This window comes from Oncorhynchus mykiss, chromosome 12 (genome assembly GCF_013265735.2).
Source record: "Oncorhynchus mykiss isolate Arlee chromosome 12, USDA_OmykA_1.1, whole genome shotgun sequence".
Lineage (NCBI taxonomy): Eukaryota > Metazoa > Chordata > Actinopteri > Salmoniformes > Salmonidae > Oncorhynchus > Oncorhynchus mykiss.
The window spans coordinates 54,898,043-54,920,304 of NC_048576.1; the positions used below are offsets into that span (position 1 = coordinate 54,898,043).

The 22,262-nt window shown below is 42.8% G+C and overlaps 1 protein-coding gene across 1 annotated transcript in view; it reads right to left on the reverse strand.

Annotated features, from left to right (window-relative positions):
* Positions 1-2,953: 2,953 nt before the first annotated feature.
* Positions 2,954-22,262, reverse strand: part of ubtd2 (ubiquitin domain containing 2) — a 64,274-nt gene continuing 44,965 nt past the window's right edge. The window contains exon 3 of the mRNA XM_021624181.2: positions 2,954-4,897. Within this exon, the coding sequence (XP_021479856.1) occupies positions 4,440-4,897 (458 nt within the window). The 3' untranslated portion in view covers positions 2,954-4,439. The remainder of the gene's footprint in view (positions 4,898-22,262) is intronic.

Genomic DNA, 22,262 nt, shown 5'->3' on the forward strand with positions numbered 1-22,262 from the left:
AATGTCACATTTGATGCATTCATAATAACGGGTTACATTGTTTGGCTTCCTGTAGTTGGATTCAGGGACATTATTGTCGCAGAGGATTGTAGCATATCGTAGGGTGAATGTGTCATGGCACGTGCTGTTTTGGGTCTACTGAGAAATAGACAAATGCCTTATTGTGAGCCCCACACCCCTGAATATAAGTAGCTAGCTGTATAACGTGAAAAGCAAAGACAAATCTGTGATGTTCCTACAAACGTCCTACATCAGCTCTGGGTTTCCCTCCCCTAATACATCATACCAGGCTTTCACATGGGCAGGGGAAATCCCCATGCTGTTTATCTGACAAAGAATTTGTAGTAAATGTATGAAAATATTACAAGGGCAAAGGTCCACAAGCTAAACAACTCATAATTGATGGCTGACAGCAGACTTTCCTCTAGCAGGAAAAAACAGGATTAGGTCCATGGGCTGCCTCATGGACAGGAGTGGATGGTGGTTTGCGTGCCATGGGTGGCCAGGCAAATGAGTATATGCACAGAATATCTAGTCTTCCTAATATGGCCATAAGGTCCCATCTCTCTCTCTCTCTCCACTGTGATAAAACCAAGTGATTTACTCTCTGTCAGCAGATGAAAGGAAATATGGAACCACAATCACAAAGCTGCTTCCCTGTTTTTCATTGTCTTTCCAATAGGTGGAATCCCACAGAGGAAGTGGAGGACATTTCTTCCTCCACAGCTGCAGACGTAGGTCAACATCCTCTAAACCCACAACAAAACGTCAGTGTACTCAAACTCTGAACCTCTATCGGGGTCGTGGTCATTAGGCACGAAATGGGAGAAACCTACATTTTACAGCTCATTCTATTTTCTATTTTAAAATCATGTTAATAATTCATATATTTTTTGGTGATAAGGCCCCACTGAGGGCCAGGATTATTACGGACACGTGATAATCTGAAGTACCCTAAAGAGCCACTAGATGTCTTGTGATAGATTACATCAAATCCTTGAAAGATACCAGGATTCTGGTAGTTTACTGATAAACCTAAGACGGTTTCCAGTAATATACCCTCCCTTTGCAACCCTATTCTTCACACCTGTGTGAAGTAGAACCCACAGCTAGTCTTCCATACAGAATAGGTCATATTCCAAATAGGCTGGTTCTGTTCTTCAAACATGACTCTAATTCCATTTAGTTCTGCTTTCTAACTGAAACCCCCAGAGGCTCTTCTATTTCCAACAACTGGTCCAATGAAATGAGAGAGAGATTGTGGAGTACAAATGTTGGTCAATTTAATTAAAAACATTCTATTTCAAAATATGCAACTAGGTTTCTGAAATGCATTTCTTGATGTGCCTTAAAACACTCATACACACAAAGACAGAAGCAGAAAAATGTTACTCAAAGTCTTAACAGCTACAGGTGTACAGGACAAGACCTCTGGTGTGACTTACAGTGCCTTGCGAAAGTATTCGGCCCCCTTGAACTTTGCGACCTTTTGCCACATTTCAGGCTTCAAACAAAGATATAAAACTGTATTTTTTTGTGAAGAATCAACAACAAGTGGGACACAATCATGAAGTGGAACGACATTTATTGGATATTTCAAACTTTTTTAACAAATCAAAAACTGAAAAATTGGGCGTGCAAAATTATTCAGCCCCCTTAAGTTAATACTTTGTAGCACCACCTTTTGCTGCGATTACAGCTGTAAGTCGCTTGGGGTATGTCTCTATCAGTTTTGCACATCGAGAGACTGACATTTTTTCCCATTCCTCCTTGCAAAACAGCTCAAGCTCAGTGAGGTTGGATGGAGAGCATTTGTGAACAGCAGTTTTCAGTTCTTTCCACAGATTCTCGATTGGATTCAGGTCTGGACTTTGACTTGGCCATTCTAACACCTGGATATGTTTATTTTTGAACCATTCCATTGTAGATTTTGCTTTATGTTTTGGATCATTGTCTTGTTGGAAGACAAATCTCCGTCCCAGTCTCAGGTCTTTTGCAGACTCCATCAGGTTTTCTTCCAGAATGGTCCTGTATTTGGCTCCATCCATCTTCCCATCAATTTTAACCATCTTCCCTGTCCCTGCTGAAGAAAAGCAGGCCCAAACCATGATGCTGCCACCACCATGTTTGACAGTGGGGATGGTGTGTTCAGGGTGATGAGCTGTGTTGCTTTTACACCAAACATAACGTTTTGCATTGTTGCCAAAAAGTTCAATTTTGGTTTCATCTGACCAGAGCACCTTCTTCCACATGTTTGGTGTGTCTCCCAGGTGGCTTGTGGCAAACTTTAAAAGACACTTTTTATGGATATCTTTAAGAAATGGCTTTCTTCTTGCCACTCTTCCATAAAGGCCAGATTTGTGCAATATACGACTGAATGTTGTCCTATGGACAGAGTCTCCCACCTCAGCTGTAGATCTCTGCAGTTCATGCAGAGTGATCATGGGCCTCTTGGCTGCATCTCTGATCAGTCTTCTCCTTGTATGAGCTGAAAGTTTAGAGGGACGGCCAGGTCTTGGTAGATTTGCAGTGGTCTGATACTCCTTCCATTTCAATATTATCGCTTGCACAGTGCTCCTTGGGATGTTTAAAGCTTGGGAAATCTTTTTGTATCCAAATCCGGCTTTAAACTTCTTCACAACAGTATCTCGGACCTGCCTGGTGTGTTCCTTGTTCTTCATGATGCTCTCTGCGCTTTTAGCGGACCTCTGAGACTATCACAGTGCAGGTGCATTTATACGGAGACTTGATTACACACAGGTGGATTATATTTATCATCATTAGTCATTTAGGTCAACATTGGATCATTCAGAGATCCTCACTGAACTTCTGGAGAGAGTTTGCTGCACTGAAAGTAAAGGGGCTGAATAATTTTGCACGCCCAATTTTTCAGTTTTTGATTTGTTAAAAAAGTTTGAAATATCCAATAAATGTCGTTCCACTTCATGATTGTGTCCCACTTGTTGTTGATTCTTCACAAAAAAATACAGTTTTATATCTTTATGTTTGAAGCCTGAAATGTGGCAAAAGGTCGCAAAGTTCAAGGGGGCCGAATACTTTCGCAAGGCACTGTATGTCCACACTCCACAGAACAACCCCCTAGAGACCTGCTAAGGTCGTAACCTCTTCTTGGTATGTTCTGAGGTCTGGCTTCTTGTCACCAGAAGATATTGTGCACGTGAACATAGCTGTACATCCAACACTTTCTCTCGACAACCTCTCAAACATGCATTTACTCTCGCTCTCTCTATCACACACACACACACATTGAATACACACTGCGCTCATAAGTATCTTAAAGTATAGTGAAGCAGAATTTCTATACACAGTGCTAGTAACACTTTGCGATGACTGACACCTCATCCCAGCACATTCAGTTTGCATGTTTTCCTTTTTTTTTAAAAAGTTCTGCACCTGTAATAACTGGAAACCTACTGTATTTCCATCTCAAGCAAATATCAGGTGCACACAGACAACTGTAGAGTGAGAGTGTCAAGTTTACACGATGGGATGTACACTGGAGAATGAGAAGGGAACTAATCTGACGCAGTGACGGCCTACTAACTTCACAAACCAAGACAGGAATTCAAAAGGTATAGTCCAGAGCATGTGATTCGTCTGCTTAAGAGTTGACTGGCAGAGCTACATGTAATGTCTGCAGAAAGAAGCTACAGGTCAAGACTGTTACAGGTAGGATGCATAACAAAGAGAGCAATAGAAGGACAGACAGCTGACTGACTAGAAGCTATAGAGGAGATGGAGAGCAGGCAGGCAGGTAAGAGGTTCTGGAACATTGACCCAGTCCTTCAAATCAATACAGAATCATCCTTGACAAAGACAAGGACTAAAATGCAACAGCAGTGAAATCAAAACAAGAGTAAAAACAATGCAAAATGAAAAAGTTGTTACTGTATATTCTTCCCCGTTCCTTATAGTTTCCCCAGATCTTAATTTTTTTGGTTGTTCAGTTTCCACTAAAAGCAAGACAAGTTTTAAAAAATAGTTTTTATAAAAGGTTGATTTGTTAAAAGTCAGGTTGGCAGGTGGTCGTGTCTTGTGGTTGAGTCTCTTCCTGCTCCTGGTTGGTTGTCTTCAATCGAGGAGGCGGAGTCTTCCTGTTCCGACTGAGACACAGACACGCCCCTGCTGCTATCCTAGCATGCCTTGCAGAATAACCTCGCCGTCCCGTCGAGGAGGGAGAAGAGGGAGGGAGGTAACACAGCTTAACAAACACTCAACTGTAAATAAACCCTTTCAATGGTTCTCTAGTCCTGTTTCAGCCCATTTGCAGACACATGTTTAATCTTCTACCTGCTTAGCTCCTTCACACACACACACACACACACTTCCACCCCTCTCTCGCTCGCTCTCTTAGACACAAGCTGGTCCTCCCATTGTGGTCCTCTCTCCTCCTGCATGCCCTCTCCGGGTGCCAGGCACTAGTTTTCCACGGGTGTGGGGTCCTGGGGTAGTGTGGCGGGCGTGGCTGGTATGGGGGTGGGCGGTGCCTGGGTGGGCAGGGGGGCGGGCGGCTGGCTGACGATCACCTGCACCACGTAGTCCCTGGAGATCTTCAACTCCTCCAGCTTCATCTTGTCCGTGAGTGGCCGGCCCGAGAAGAACCAACGCTGGGTGGCCGCCGCCACGCCCTCCACCGTCTGCAGCCGGCGCTTCATGTGCTGCACCGTGTCCGTGGTCCTCACCGCCAGACGCAGGTCCCGGCCCGTAGACAAGCGCAGGCGCAGCTGGCACTCCTGGCCCTCGCTGGGTGGCGGCTCGCTGACCTCCAGACTCTCCAGGTCACTCTTCTCCTCGATCATGTTGACAGGTGGAGACAGGCAGTAGACTGGCAGCTGGTAGCGGTTCCCCAGCTCGTCATAGCACTCAGTCAGCGCGCCTGCAGGGGGACACAGAAGGACAGAGGAACAAAGTCACTCACTCACGAAACAGAACAGACCATTGACTTCTGATTATTCACTCAGTCTGACTTAGTCAGTTCAAAATCCTTCCCTCATATTCAGAGGACTGTGAATATTGTCTTTTCATCCGTTTTGCTCGATAACGTTCTAGCTATTGCATTTCTAGTGAAATGATGTTTCCCGTACTCTCAATCTCTCACCCCTCTGCTCGTTTTGATCAATTATGCCGTATGGGTGTTTTTTTTTATGTCATGATGATCATGATGGAATGTTGAGTTTGACAAAATAGATGAATGTGACCGAGTGAACCAGTGGAAGACTATACAGCCTAAACAGACAGACAAGTATCCCTCTGTCAACTGTAGTAGTGACACTGTGGCTGCTCCTCCTTGTGAATGGCCTGTCATGGGAAGTGAGAGTGGCGAGTGAGAGTTGGAGAGAGGGAGAATGGAGAGAAATTAGAGTTTAGTTTAGGATCCCCATTAGTTAATGCAGATGCAGTAGCTACTCTTCCTGGTGACCACGCAAAACGTACAAATACCCAACAAAGTACAGAACAGTTATAGATAGACAAGAAAAACATGACATACATAAAATTCTAAATAAATTCTAGAGTTACATAATGGAAAGACAACAAAAATACTATTTACACACTATTCATAAATACAGTACATATTCATATTCTTATATTACAGTGCAGAAACAGATGAGATTTTTGCTAATGTATATATAAAAAAACTGAAATATCACATTTACATAAGTATTCAGAACCTTTACTAAGTACTTTGTTGAACACCTTTGGCACCGATTACAGCCCCGAGTCTTCTTGGGTATGACACTACAAGCTTGGCACACCTGTATTTGGAGAGTTTCTCCCATTCTTCTCTGCAGATCCTCTCAAGCTCTGTCAGGTTGGATGGGGAGTGTCGCTCAGTTATTTTCAGGTCTTTCCAGAGATGTTCGATTGGGTACAAGTCCAGGCTCTGCCTGGGCCGCTCAAGGACATTCAGAGACTTGTCCCAAAGTCAGTCCTGCATTGTCTTGGCTGTGTGCTTAGGTGAACCTTCGCCCCAGTCTGAGGTCTTGAGCGCTCTGGAGCATGTTTTCATCAAGGATCTCTCTGTACTTTTCTCCGTTCATCTTTCCCTCCAGCCTGACTAGTCTCCGAGTGCCTGCCGCTGAAAAACATACCCACAGGATGATGCTGCCACCACCATGCTTCATCATAGGGATGGTGCCAGGTTTTCTCCAGATGTGATGCTTGGCATTCAGGCCAAAGAGTTCAATCTTGGTTTCATCAGACCTGAGAATCTTGTTTCTCATAGAGTTTTTAGGTGCCTTTTGGCAAACTCCAAGTGGGCTGTCTTTTACTGAGGAGTGGCTTCCGTCTGGCCACTCTACCTTAAAGGCCTGATTGGTGGAGTGCTGCAGAGATGGTTGTCTTTCTGGAAGGTTCTCCCATCTCCACAGAGAAACTTGGTCACCTCCTTGACCAAGGCCCTTGTCCCCTGATTGCTCAGTTTGGCCGGGCAGCCACATCTAGGAAGAGTCTTGGTTGTTCCAAACTTCTTCCTTTTAAGAATGATGAAGGCCACACTGTGTTCTTGGGGACCTTCAATGCTGCATACATGTTTTGGTACCCTTCCCAGATCTGTGCCTCAACACTATCCTGTCTTGGAGCTCTATGGACAGTTCATTTGACTGCATGGCTTGGTTTTTGCTCTGACATGCACTGTCAACTGTGAGACCTTATATAGACAGGTGTGTCTTTCCAAATCATGTCCAATCAATTGAATTTGTAGAAACATCTCAAGGATGATCAATGGAAACAGGATGCACCTGAGCTCAATTTCTATTCACATAGCAAAGGATCTGAATACTTATGTAAATAAGGTATCGGTTTTGTATTTTTAAGACATATGAAGTTTGAAAGGGAAGTTTGAAAGGGAAGTGAATGAATTCCCCCGCGTGGTTCTTTTTAATAGGTGGGTGGGTCTTCAAAGTCTTCAATGAAACTGACATTAAATGTCCAGAATGATACATTTGTTTCTATTTGGGCGTAATGTAGCCTATTCATTTATATGCCATTGTAGGCTACTGATACAATACATATGTTGAAATGAAGATATCACTGGAGTCATTGCAAATGAATTTGTGCCACTTGTGTAGCCTACCGGGAGATGGCAAACGGATTAAATAAATAGCCCATAACTTTAACAGTTTATTGTTGCAGCCTTGTGTTATTATGAAATTATTAATGGGCATGTTTAGTTCATTCAATCGACGGTAACTAGTCAGATTAGGCTACAGGTAAAACAAATGTTTTTTATTAAACACTGGCCGTTGTTGACAATAATATTTATATGAATTGAATATGCTTAATATTTAATTCAGTGATTGCAATTATCACCCACTCCTCAGTAGCCTAATCCAGCAGGCTATTGGGAAACACAAGCACTTCTTATCTCGAAATTGACTCACTATTCATGTTGAATAACTTAGTCTGTTAATTGGAACTAAGCAAGCTGCTAAATTGTTTCGTTTAAATATTGCCTACATATTGCCTAGGCTACTGTAGACGATCTGAAATGAGATTTAGGCCTATCGGGGGCTATAGGCTACCTAGCTTTATATTAGCAAACCATGGCATAGTTGCAATCATAAACCCAGATTTTAGTCTGTAGCCTATGCCTATTGAAAAGTCAATCTCGCAAATGGGCCATTTATAACGGTTTGTAGTCTTAACAGCGGGCACAATTGCCAGAAAACAGCCTAGCATACATTTTTTGACATTCGTTCTAAAAAAGAAAACATTTAAATGTTTTAATACATTAAAAGAAAACGTTTAATGTAGCTCAAGATTGCAGGTTCCCGTAGGAAACACTGACCAACACTTTTGGTTCCTACCCCTGTCACAATAACTCCTCCCTGGCATTTTCATTATTTTTCAAGTCAAACAACACTGGCTGCATTCCAAACATATAAAAAGACATCCTCCCGCCTCAGCCCTCAAATAAGGTGGACACTTCTGATGACGTATGATGAGTTGACACTTGCAGCGCAAGGGAAGAATGAATGAATTCATTTTAAAATGGATAGCCCTTGCCCAGAAATGTGTCACTCGTTCGTCCCACGGTTGTGTTTTCAGTCATCATGGAACCACCGGTAGCTATTGTGTGCTTTATATGCACTACAGTCAATTATGATCGCATTTAATATCTTGGCTAGAAGACATCCGCAGACACCGAATGTTAGCCATCCGACGATATCAGGTAAATCGAAAATGAGTGTGCCGTCAGAGATGCGCTAGCTAACGATTCCAAAAGCTACTCAAAGCAAATTTAGAACTTGTATTATAAAAACAAAACATAAAATACCGTCAAAATTGGAAAGATACGATGATATTTGGGCCATATTGCCCAGCCCTACAAACAGCCCAACCCTCCACACACCCCTTTGAATAGCACACACAGGCACACACAGCGCAAAGGCTGAGAAACAGCACTGTCGTGATAAAATGATCAAATGTGTGGAGGAGGTGAGGTGATTCACAGATGTCTCGCAGACAGTGTAAATTTAGAGATAAAAGCCAGTCCTGTTTGGATAAAAGGTGTCTACTAAATGGCATAATATTATACGATTCACCCTATTTCCCAATCCCCTCGATCAAAGCTGGGATTCTCTGGAGGTCTCTCTTTATGTCACGCACTTTTCTGTCAAATCAGCACACAGGACTAGAAAGGAAATACCAATGAATAACAAAGACTCAACGGTGTCAAGCAGGGTCTCAGTTGATCATTGTTTTATGTTGGGACAGGCCATGTCAATACTCCAGTCACCACTCGTCATACAGAGGCTACTTGACAATACGACACACTCAATAATGTCACCAGAATAAACAATGGTAACAGCACTTCAGAAGCACCACGAGACTCTCTGCAAGCATGTTGATTTGACGAGGATCATTAAGTACTGGCTTTCTACTCTCAACGGCTCTTATCACTTCATATGAGTGAGAGAGAGGGAGAGACAGAGAGGGGAGAGAGAGAGAGAGAGAGAGAGAGAGAGAACGAATGAAAGGAAAAAGGATTGATGAGGAAAGAGCAATCTTGAGGAGGGTGAAGAGTGTCTGTAAGGAGTTGTGTTCGCAGTGATTGGAGGGGGTGTGTTACAGTTAGCACCCCAGTTCTGTCACTCAAGATTGTGCGAGGGGCTGAGTGAGGGGGCATTGAGTGACGCATGGCTTTCTCCTCAGCGAGCAGTCAATGACAGGCAGAAGCACAACAATACAGCTTTCAGCAGTTTCTTTATCACGCCGTCTGATTTTTTGACAACACTATCCACTCTAGATGCAAATCACTTTCAAACAGCCTGCCTCTGTCTCTGTGCTGTGCAGTGGCAGAGCGCCACCTGTTTTGAACCCCACCTGTTTAGCTTTAAAAAAAAAGTGTTGTTGCCTGTTTTGCATGTTATTTTGGCATTTTGTCACATATCAGTTTGCAAACAATGTAAAAATAAATAAACAGAGTTAATAAAGCTGCATATAAACATGGTCCCTTTTTTGCTTTCTTTGTGTAAGGCAGCTCCAAAACGCAGGTCTTTCAGCCTAGCTCAGTGCTTTCTGTGGTGGAGGAGCAGACAGTGGAAAATACAGAGAGTATGGGGTTGGCAATTTTCTCTAGTTGCGCCGTGATTGGCTCAGTGTTCTGTCACTCATGGGGACACGACGTCGCCGCAAAATCTACAGGGAAAGCTAGAAAGTTCAAGCCCCCTTGGGTGCTGCCATAGATTTATATTTGAAGGCTCAAGGTCATTGGCCACAGATAAAATGACGTCAAATCACGTTATATCTACCGTGGCTTTGATTGGACTGATCATGTCAACATCATACTTTCAAAATCTAGCATAATGCTGAGTCCAAAAATGTATTGTATGCTGCTGCATAAATTATGTAATATGCCAGGGAGTGTAACGGTTTTCTTCCTGGGAAGGAGAGCTGGACCAAAACGCAGCGTGGTTATTGTTAAGCATCTTTAATAAAGACTAAAACGTAAACACTATACAAATACAAAAGAAGAAAACAGAAAACAACCACCCATAAAATACCCAAAGAATATGGATGCCTAAATATGGTTCCCAATCAGAGACAACGATAAACACCTGCCTCTGATTGAGAACCACTCTAGGCAACCATAGACTTACCTAGACAACTACACTGAACACAACCCCATAAATCTAATAAACCCCTAGACAAGACGAAACACAACAAATCACCCATGTCACACCCTGGCCTAACCAAAATAATAAAGAAAACACGGATAACTAAGGCCAGGGAGTGACAGGGAGATGTGCATATTGTAGCTAAGAAAGTAATATTGTAGCTAAGAAAGTAATACTAAGTGTATGTTGTGGAGTTAGCTGTTAGTAACCCATGTGCCTCACTGTAATAATTTGGTCACTTTCTCCCCCATAACTTAGCCTACTATGTAGCCTATAGCCTGTTTTAGAGAAATGTCATCATCAAATATTGTAAGAGCTTTCATTGTATGCTTATATGCCGCATTTATTCATCCTACGGGGAGAATAATGTAAGAATGGCCCATGTTCTGAATTCTGTCCCTGTACATTTCAAAAGTGCTAAATAAATAGTTATATTGACTACGTCCGTCTTTGCTCGCTCATTAATGTCGTAATCAAAATTACAGTTTGCCTTTTATCCACTCATTGTTCTCTTATGTATTTTTTACATTTGAGTAATTTAGCAGACTATTACTGAAATCAAACGCACAACCCTAGCATTGCAAGCACCATGCTCTACCAACTGAGCTACATGGGAGCATAGTTTGTGCATCTCAATTGTCAGTAGAAACCACATTTGTTTAAGCAAATCAGCTATGTTTTTCAAAAAGGCAGTAAATGAGGCTGAATGAACTGTTTCGCTGCCAGACAAGGCTCAGCTGACAGCCAGGTGTAGCGGTGGTAAGGATTCACTCCATGGTGTTGGAAAGAAAGCTCTGCTGTTGGGAAAGCTTTGTGTAGGCCCTAACAGTTTGTGGACACCGCTTGTCACAGTTAAAGTGCAATTAATGTATTGTTTAGTGTTGTGTAGTGGCTTTGTTGGTATGCATCCCCAATTTGTTTTTGAGTTCGCATTCTACAAACGGTGGAATAGGCAGAATATAATAACACAACAACTGATGGCAGTATCTAACTACTGTAGCTAACTAGCAGGCTAACATCTGTATCTAGCCTGCAAGCTAGAAAGCAACGCAAAAGGGATTGCAAACAGGTTAGCATAACTCTAGCCAAACAAAACATTATTTTTCTAAATATTAGTTAGCTGGCTAGCATTTATGAGGCCAGCAACTGCGTTCCTCCAACATTATAATGAAAAGGTGCCTCTTGGTCCCAAATCAGAAGTTCTCTGGAAACTTGTGGGGGGAGTGCTGATGACGTCACCAACTGTATGCGCCTTCGGTAGCCTGATTGCGACCAGACTGAGGAGAAAACCAAACACAATGCATTCCTGACCACCTCCTGAAGTGGTCAGCCAGACCTGAACACAATCAGACCACAAGGCGACTTTTGTGCGTCCAGACTAGAGGTCGACCGATTAATCGGAATGGCCGATTTATTAGGGCCGATTTCAAGTTTTCATAACAATCGGAAATCTGTATTTTTGGACACCAATTTCAGATTTTTTAAATTATTTTTTTAAACATTTTTTTTAATACCTTTATTTAACTAGGCAAGTCAGTTAAGAACACATTCTTATTTTCAATGACTGCCTAGGAACTGTGGGTTAACTGCCTTGTTCAGGGGCATAACGACAGATTTTCACCTTGTCAGCTCAGGGGTTCCAATCTTGCAACCGCACAGTTAACTAGTCCAATGCTCTAACCATTGCACTCCACGAGTAGCCTTCCTGTTACGCGAATGTAGTAGAAGCCAAGGTAAATTGCTAGCTAGCATTAAACTTATCTTATAAAAAACAATCAATCATAAATCACTAGTTATAACTACTGATCCAGTTTAAAAGGCAATATTAACCAGGTGAAATTGTGTCATTTCTCTTGCGTTCATTGCACGCAGAGTCAGGGTATATGCAACAGTTTGGGCTGCCTGGCTCATTGCGAACTAATTTGCCAGAATTTTACGTAATTATGACATACATTGAAGGTTGTGCAATGTACCAAGAATATTTAGACTTAGGGATGTCACCCCTTAGATAAAATACCGAACGGTTCCGTATTTCACTGAACTAATAAACGTTTTGTTATTATGTGTGTTATTATGTTATAATTAAGTCTGATTTGATAGAGCAGTCTGCTTGAGCAGCAGCAGGCCCATAATCTTGAATTCAAAAAGCACTTTCGTGCGTTTTGCCAGCAGCTCTTCGCAAGCACAGCGCTGTTTATGACTTCAAGCCTATCAGCCTAATGGCTGGTGTAACCAATGTGAAATGACTATCCTGAAACGCACAACCCTAGCATTGCAAATGTGAAATGTGAAATGACTATCCTACCGATCCTCGACTTCGGCGACGTCATCTACAAAATTGCTTCCAACACTCTACTCAGCAAACTGGATGCAGTTTATCACAGTGCCATCCGTTTTGTCACTAAAGCACCTTATACCACCCACCACTGCGACTTGTATGCTCTAGTCGGCTGGCCCTCGCTACATATTCGTCGCCAGACCCACTGGCTCCAGGTCATCTACAAGTCCATGCTAGGTAAAGCTCCGCCTTATCTCAGTTCACTGGTTACGATGGCAACACCCATCCGTAGCACGCGCTCCAGCAGGTGTATCTCACTGATCATCCCTAAAGCCAACACCTCATTTGGCCGCCTTTCGTTCCAGTTCTCTGCTGCCTGTGACTGGAACGAATTGCAAAAATTGCTGAAGTTGGAGACTTTTATCTCCCTCACCAACTTCAAACATCTGCTATCTGAGCAGCTAACCGATCGCTGCAGCTGTACATAGTCTATTGGTAAATAGCCCACCCATTTTCACCTACCTCATCCCCATACTGTTTTTATTTATTTATTTTTATTTTTCTGCTCTTTTGCACACCAATATCTCTACCTGTACATAACCATCTGATCATTTATCACTCCAGTGTTAATCTGCATAATTGTAATTATTTGCCTACCTTCTCATGCCTTTTGCACACAATGTATATATAGACTCCCCTTTTTTCTACTGTGTTATTGACTTGTTAATTGTTTACTCCATGTGTAACTCTGTGTTGTCTGTTCACACTGCTATGCCTTATCTTGGCCAGGTCGCAGTTGCAAATGAGAACTTGTTCTCAACTAGCCTACCTGGTTAAATAAAGGTGAAATAAAAATTTTAAAAAAAAAAAATTTAAAAAAAAATGGCTAGCTAGTTAGCTGGGTGTGCGCTAATACTGTTTCAAACGTCACTAGCTTTTAGATTTGGAGTAGTTATTCCCCTTGCGCTGCAAGGGCCGCGGCTTTTGTGGAGCGATGGGTAACGATGCTTAGAGTGTGGCTGTTGTCTATGTGTTCCTGGTTCGAGCCCAGGTAGGGGCAAGGAGGGGGACGGAAGCTATACTGTAACACTGGCAATGCTATAGTGCCTATAAGAACATCCAATAGTCAAAGGTATATGAAATACAAATGGTATAGAGATAAATAGTCCTATAAATACTATATTAACTACAACCTAAAACCTCTTACCTTGGAATATTGAAGTCTCATGTTAAAATGAACTTTCATATGTTCTCATGTTCTGAGCAAGGAACTTAAATGTTAGCTTTTTTACATGGAACATATTTTACATGGCACACATTACTTTCTCCAACACTTTGTTTTTGCATTATTTAAACCAAATTGAACACGTTTCATTATTTATTTGAGGCTAAATGGATTTTTATTGATGTTTTATATTAAGTTAAAATAAGTGTTAATTCAGTATTGTTGTAATTTTCATTATTACAAATAAAAATCGTCCGATTAATCGGCTTTTTTGGTTCTCCAATAATCGGTATCGCCGTTGAAAAATCATAATCGGTCGACCTCTAGTCCAGACCAGTCTTTAAAAAAAATGTTTTACCCCCTTTTCTCTCCAATTTCGTGGTATCCAATTGTTTTTAGAAGCTACTATCTTGTCTCATCGCTACAACTCCCGTACGGGCTCGGGAGAGACGAAGGTTGAAAGTCATGCGTCCTCCGATACACAACCCAACCAAGCCGCACAGATTCTTAACACAGCGCGCATCCAACCCGGAAGCCAGCCGCACCAATGTGTCGGAGGAAACACCATGCACCTGGCAACCTTGGTTAGTGCGCACTGCGCCCAGCCCGCCACAGGAGTCGCTGGTGCGGGATGAGACAAGTATATACCTACCGGCCAAACCCTCCCTAACCTAGGCCAATTGTGCGTCGCCCCACGGACCTCCCGGTCGCGGCCGGTTACGACAGAGCCTGGGCGTGAACCCAGAGTCTCTGGTGGCACAGCTGGCGCTGCAGTACAGACCTGTCTTTTCAATGCGATCTTGTTATTCTGATAGCAGAAGTGGTACGTACGTAAGTGTCAATTGTAGACACGACCTTCAAGGATCTTACATTATAGAAAGCCTGGGCTGTGGAACAGATGATGACTGGACTGTAGCCTATGTTGTAGGGCTGCAGCATCACTGTGTGAAGAGAAAACATACGGTAGTCAAATGGTGTCACTGATATACTGTACAGTCTTCAGGGGGTTGAAATGGAGATACAGACAGGTTAGAAAAATACTATCCGTTTACCTACATGCTACCCAGACTCCTTGCTCCGGCCAAACGCTAAGCCACGGCTACGGACATTAGTTCCTTCTCAGCAGTGAGTCTGGATCGGAGTATCTTTCCGACCCTTAGTCCAGAAACCGAGCCAGAACGCACGTGGGTAAAATGTGAAAATGAAAATGTGTCATTGGCTTTGATACTCTAATTGGTTAAAGACGATTCAACCGCTGAATACTTTTTTTCGTACAACCCCCCCTCCCCTTGAGTATCATTTAGTTTCTCTCTGTTGAAAACTATAAAGCCCATCCACCTCATAGATATAAGACTTATTTGATCTATGTCAACATGGTAGTAATGGTATAAAAAGAGAGTGAGCGATGTCTGGCCTCTGGAGACACTACCATCATTATTACTCAGTCTCCCTGTCTTTACCGAGGCTCAGCAAACAGTCCATCTGGCCCCAGTCAGCCTCTCTAGACCAGACCAGTCACTGCAGTGCAGTCAGTCAGTCCCACACAGCCAGCAGGTAGTGGGGAGAGACCTATATAGAATTTTTTTCAAATAATTTATTGGGTAAAAAAAGTCGATACTATTCACTATGCAGAGTGTGTAGTATGCTACTGTTCAGTTATGGAGATTAACTACAGCCTCTTCACTGTCAGGCATCAATCAAATCACATCAGTTTAGCTTGAAGGCCACAACCATCGGGACAAGATGAATACCTATGTAAGAATGCTCTTCGTTGACTATAGCTCAGCAGTTAACACCATAGTACCCTCCAAGCTATCATTAAGCCCGAGGCCCTGGGACTGAACCCTGCCCTGTGCAATTGGGTCCTGGACTTCCTAACAGGCCACCCCCAGGTGGTGAAGGAAGGAAACAACACCTCCACATCGCTGATCCTCAACACTGGGGCCCCACAAGGGTGCATGCTCAGCCCCCTCCTGTACTCCCTGTTCATCCATGACTGCATGGCCATGCACACCTCCATCTCAATCATCAAGTTTGCAGATGACACAACAGGGTGGTGGGGTCTGCACAACACATCACAGGATGCAAACTACCTGCCCTACATGACAATGTTATATATTTTTTTTACATTTTTTTTTCCATTTATTTGACTAGGCAAGTTAAGAACAAATTCTTATTTTCAATGACGGTCTAGGAACAGTGGGTTAACTGCCTTGTTCAGGAGCAGAACTACAGATATTTACCTTGTCAGCTCAGGGATTCGAACTTGCAAGTCCAAGTGGTTAGAGTCCAACGCTTTAACCACTAGGCTACCTGTCGCTACAGAACCTGATGTCACAGAAAGGCCAAAAAGCCATATCTCAGATTGGCCAATAAAAACAAAAGATTAAGATGTGCAAAAGAACACAAACACTGGACAGAGATATGGCTTTTTCTTTGCAAGGCCAGCATCCCGGGGTCGCCTCTTCACTGTTGACGTTGAGACTGGTGTTTTGTGGGTAATATTTAATGAAGCTGCCAGTTGAGGAATTCTGAGGCATTTGTTTCTCAAACTAGACACTCTAATGTACTTGCCCTCTTGCTCAAATGTGCCTCCCACTCCTCTTTCTATTAGAGCCAGTTTGCGCTGTTCTGTGAAGGGAGTAGTACACAGCGTTGTATGAGATCTTTAGTTTCTTGCATGGAATAACCTTAATTTCTCAGAACAAGAACAGACTGACGAGTTTCAGAAGAAAGATCTTAGTTTCTGGCCATTTTGAGCCTGTAATCGAACCCACAAATGCTGATACTCCAGATACTAAACAAGTCTAAAGGCGGCCAGTTTTATTGCTTCTTCAATCAGAACAACAGTTTTCAGCTGTGCTAACATAATTGCAAAAAGGTTTTCTAGTGATCAATTAGCCTTTTAAAATTATAAACTTGGATTAGCTAACACAATGTGCCATTGGAACACAGGAGTGATAGTTGCTGATAATGGGCCTCTGTACGCCTATGTAGATATTCCATTAAAAAATCTGCCATTTCCAGCTACAATAGTCATTGACAACATTAACAATGTCCACACGGATCAATTTGATGTTATTTTAAATGGACAAAAAAGTTGCTTTCTTTCAAAAACAAGGACATTTCTAAGTGACCCCAAACTTTTGAACGGTAGTGTATAGCCAGCCAAACATCTTTCTCTGTTTTACTCCTGGACATGTTCTATGTGCGCAGCATAACAGGATGTGGTAATAGACCGTTTTTCTTTCCTATATATGAATGTAATGCGTTCTCAGGGAGAATGAGGTAAGTGATTGTGAAGGACACGGCGGTGCGGTGCGTGCTGAGACTAGGCGGGACTGGAGACTAATGCTCTCCATTCATCTCCTCCTATGAACTGTAACTCAGTAAAATTGTTAATTGTTGCATTTTAAAAAAATTGTATATACAGTGTATTCGGAAAGTATTCGGACCCTTTGACTTTTTCCACATTTCGTTACGTTACAGCCTTATTCTAAAATGGATTAAATTATTATTCAACCTACACACAATACCCCATAATGACAAAGAGAAAAATATTTTCAAAAAATGTTGTTTTTACATAAGTATTCAGACCCTTTGCTATGAGACTCAAAACTGCGCTCAGGTGCATCCTGTTTCCATCATCCTTGATGTCTCTACAACTTGATTGGAGTCCACCTGCGGTAAATTACATTGATTGGACATGATTTGGAAAGGCACACACCTGTCTATACAAGGTCCCACAGTTGACAGTGCATGTCAGAGCTCCGAGACAGGATTGTGTTGAGGCACAGATCCGGCAGGAACCAAAAAATGTCTTCAGCATTGAAGGTCTCCAAGAGCACATTAACCTCCATCATTCTTAAATGGAAGAAGTTTGGGACCACCAAGAGCTGTCCACCCAGCCAAACTGAGCAATCAGGGGAGAAGGGCCTTGGTCAGGGAGTTGACCAGGAACCCTGTGGTCACTCAGTCAGAACTCCAGAGTTCCTCTGTGGAGATGGGAGAGCCTTCCAGAAAGACAACCATTTCTTCAGCACTCCACCAATCAGGCCTTTATGGTAGAGTGGCCAGACAGAAGCCACTCCTCAGTAAAAGGTACATGACAGCCTGCTTGGAATTTGCCAAAAGGCACCTAAAGACTCTGACCTCTGGTCTGATGAAACCAAGATTGAACCCTTTGGCCTGAATGCCAAGCGTCATGTCTGGAGGAAACTGGGCACCATCGCTACAGTGAGGCATAGTGGTGGCAGCATCATGCTGTGGAGATGTTTTTCAGCGGCAGGGACTGGGAGACTAGTCAGGATCGAGGGAAAGATGATTGGAGAAAAGATCCTTGATGAAAATCTGCTCCAGAGCGCTAAGTACCTCAGACTGGGGGTGAAGGTTCACCTTCCTACAGGACAACGACCCTAAGCACACAGGCAAGACAACGCAGGAGTGGCTTCGGGACAAGTCTCTGAATGTCCTTGAGTGTATACTATATATGTGTGTATTATATTAGCACTGACCCCATTTTATTTGACTGGTGGATTATTTAGTCGATAGGCTGTTGTTCAGCTGAGAGCAGTCGCATATAGATTGTCATCAAGGCAATGGGTGGCTACTTTGAATAATCTCTTTTTTTGGTTAGTACATCATTCCATATGTGTTATTTCATAGTTTTGTCTTCACTATTATTCTACAATGTAGAAAATAGTAAAAATAAAGAAATACCCTGGAATGAGTAGGTGTGTTAACTTTTGACTGGTACTTGCATATATATCGTATCAATAAGTATCCAATACAGAAATATAATAATGGTCAACGTTTAGAATGTAATTCAACAAATAAAATGTCAAATGACTGTTGGTACTTCTATTGCCTTACTTATAATATATGGAGAAAATAGTACACTTTGTTTCCTTCCTTGTGGAATTTTCCCCAAAAGTATACAACGTTTATCATTGTTTGATTGTTTTATGAATGTAGAACTTCTAATTTTTAATTTGCGGAATTAAAGGAAACTTTAATTCATATATATTTGAGCCAGGTGATGTTCTCCACTTTCTATCTCTCCTGACCCACAGTGATGAGTCTCTCCTCTCTGGCAAACCATGTATTTTGATGGTGTCCGGTTTCAATTGCCAGGCTATGATCACTAATTCTGTATTTGGTTAAGGTTTTTATTTGTTTGGGGGTATTTTACACTGGTTAACTATTCAGCTAAAGTGGTCTCTTTCCAATGTTTGGTAGCTCTCTCTCGCTCTCTTTCTCTTTCCCATTTAGAGAAAATTAGTGATGATGGGAGGAGAAGAAGAGGTGGTACTGTACAGTGGCCAGTGAAGAGAAACAATTTATCTTTCTAAAGAAAAGCAGAAGTAATGGGAGGACAGTAATCATGAAATCAGTCAATTGAAATAAATAAATTAGGCCTAATCTATTGATTTCACATGACAAGGCAGGGGCGCAGCCATGGGTGGGCATAGGCACACCCACTGGGGAGCCAGGCCCAGTCAATCATAATTTGTTTTTCCCCACAAAAGGGCTTTATTATAGAAAGAAATACTAAATTTCATCAGCTGTCCGGGTGGCTGGTCTCAGACAATCCCGCAAGTGAAGAAGCCGAATGTGGAGGTCCGAGGCTTGCATGGTTACACGTGGTCTACGGTTTGAGGTCGGTTGGACGTACTGCCAAATTCTCTAAAATGACATTGGAGGTGGCTTATGGTAGAGAAATGAACATTACATTATCTGGCAACAGCTCTGGTGGACATTCCTGTAGTCAGCATGCTCTGGTGGACATTCCTGTAGTCAGCATGCTCTGGTGGACATTCTTGTAGTCAGCATGCTCTGGTGGACATTCCTGTAGTCAGCATGCTCTGGTGGACATTCCTGTAGTCAGCATGCTAATTCCACGCTCCCTCAAAAGTGGAGACTTCTGTGGCATTGTGTTGTGTGACAAAACTGCACAAGGTGCACTTGTGTAATGAGCATGTTGTTTAATCAGCTTCTTGTTATGCCACACTTGTCAGGTGGATGGATGATCTTGGCAAAAAAAAAAAAAATTGTACACAAATTGCGAGAAATAAGCTTTTAGTGTGTATGGAACACTGTGATTTATTATTTCAGCTCATGTAACAGGGGACTGACAATTTACATGTTGTGTTTTGTATTTTTAGTTCAGTATAGAAAGATGGAGAATAGATAGATGGAGATGAAAAGGCAGAGAGAGAATAGTAGTCAATATCTAGTTAGAGGATGCAACATTGTCTCTGTCCCATTATGGCATCTGTGAGAGCATGGCCAGCGCCATTGAGGACATCTCCATGTAATTTTTTCTTCTTCTACGAGTTGGTAAACAAACGCACACTTCTCTCTTTAATACACCCCCCCGGGAAAGCGTCCTAAAGAGCGATGGGTCTGGCCTCCCACCAGAGCCATTACACTCAGCGCTACAACAGCTCCTCAATGACACCAGATGGCTGGGAACAATTGGACCATCAAAACGCCAGCCAAGGCCAGACGACAGGCCCACTCAATTACCACCATGCATCAGACGTAGAGGCAGTGCTGGCATGTCTTTGAGATGCCCCTTTAATGTTCACCTGAGTGTAAAGGAGCAGCGTTCAGGGGCACACGATGCCCACGGTAAAGTGTGTTCTCTCTCTCGCACAGGCCCACTGACTTAACAAGATCAGCGCTGACAGAACAGGAGAGTTACATTAACCCCCTTTAGAGACACATGGGTGCTGCTTATGAAATGACGCAGGAAAACTGTCCCTTGCCAAGTGTAATGTGTGATATTTCAGAGCTATTGAATGGAGTGTTCAGCTTGTACAGGCCTAATGGCTACATGTTGCTACAGTACTGTAAAGCAATGAAGTCTCCATGGACTGGTTATGCTATAGCTATAGCAGCACTGACCCTTCTCATTCCCACCCAGCTCCATGTCTCAAATGACAACCTATTCCCTATTTAGTGCACTAGGGCCCATCAGAGCAGGGATCATCAACTAGATTCAGCCACGGGACAGTTTTATCTTGAGTGGATGGGCGGGGTGCCGGAAGATAATTACAAGTAATTATAGACTGCAACTTGACAGCAAGACCCCAAACAGTTAGAAAAGGACCTGCATAAACTTGTTCACATTTTCTGGCTGATGCTCGCGTCGCCTTCATTGTTGTTTTCATTACTACATGATAATAACTGTGGACATGGGTGAGTTTCTTTCAAAGTAAGTGCTCACTGTATGTATGGAGCATAATATGTGTTTGTATTCCCAAAGTGGGTGGGGTTATATCCTGCCTGGTTGGCCCTGTCCGGGGGTATTGTCGGATGGGGCCACAATGTCTCCCGAACCCTCCTGTCTCAGCCTCCAATATTTGTGCTGCAGTAGTTTGTGTCGGTGGGCTAGGGTCAGTCTGTTGTATCTGGAGTATTTCTCCTGTCTTATCTGGTGTCCTGTGTGAATTTAAGTATGCGCTCTCTAATTCTCGCTCTCTTTCTTTCTTTTGGAGAACCTGAACCCTAGGACCATGCCTCAGGACTACCTGACCTGACTCCTTGCTGTCCACAGTCCACCTGGCCGTGCTGCTGCTCCAGTTTCAACTGTTCTGCCTGCGGCTATGGAACCCTGACCTGTTCACCGGACGTGCTACCTGTCCCAGACCTGCTGTTTTCAACTCTCTAGAGACAGCAGGAGCGGTAGAGATGATTGGCTATGAAAAGCCAACTGACATCTACTCCTGCGGTGCTGACCTGTTGCACCCTCGACAACCACTGTGATTATTATTTGACCTTGCTCGTTATCTTTGAGCATTTGAACATCTTGGCCATGTTCTGTTATAATCTCCACGCGGCACAGCCAGAAGAGGACTGGCCACCCCTCATAGCCTCAAAAACTCATGGCCTTTCTAGGGAGTTTTTCCTAGCCACCGTGCTTCTACACCTGTATTGCTTGCTGTTTGGGGTTTTAGGGTGGGTTTCTGTACAGCACTTTGTGACATCAGCTGATGTAAGTAGGGCTATATAAATAAATTTGATTGATAACCGCAGACGCGCAAGGTAAGGTCACTCATTTCATAGCCTTTATGTTATACTCAATCGTGCTTATGTAGCTAGCTACATTCTTCTATTAGCGCTGTAAAACTATGCTAATTGCGTTAGAGAGGTATTAGCTTGTGTTGTCTTTTGAAGCTACCCTGGCCTTATGTTTTCATTTGGCCTGTTTAGCATAGCTCTGCCCTGCCCCCTTGTGGAGTTTAACAGTTACTGTTTCTTACTGTTATATAACTTATATTTGTGATTTTGTCAATGCAATTTGTTATTTTTATAGCAGTGTTATGTTACTTGCTATATCGTATTCTAATAATTCCTCTTTATTCTGTACTTTCAGAAACCAGACAACAGTATTGAACATTATTTGCCAGTATCACAACTGGAGCTGGACATCTTTGGAGCTGAAGATTGAGGCCAGCGTTTGTAGTGTACACTCCTTAACAGTTTTACTGGGTGAAAACACAGCAAGAAAACACACAGGACTATATGGAATTGTCATCCATTTTATTGAAGTATTGGGTGGTGGTTGAACAACAAAAACTTGTTTTACTAGAGGGGAAAAAAACAGCTAGAAAAG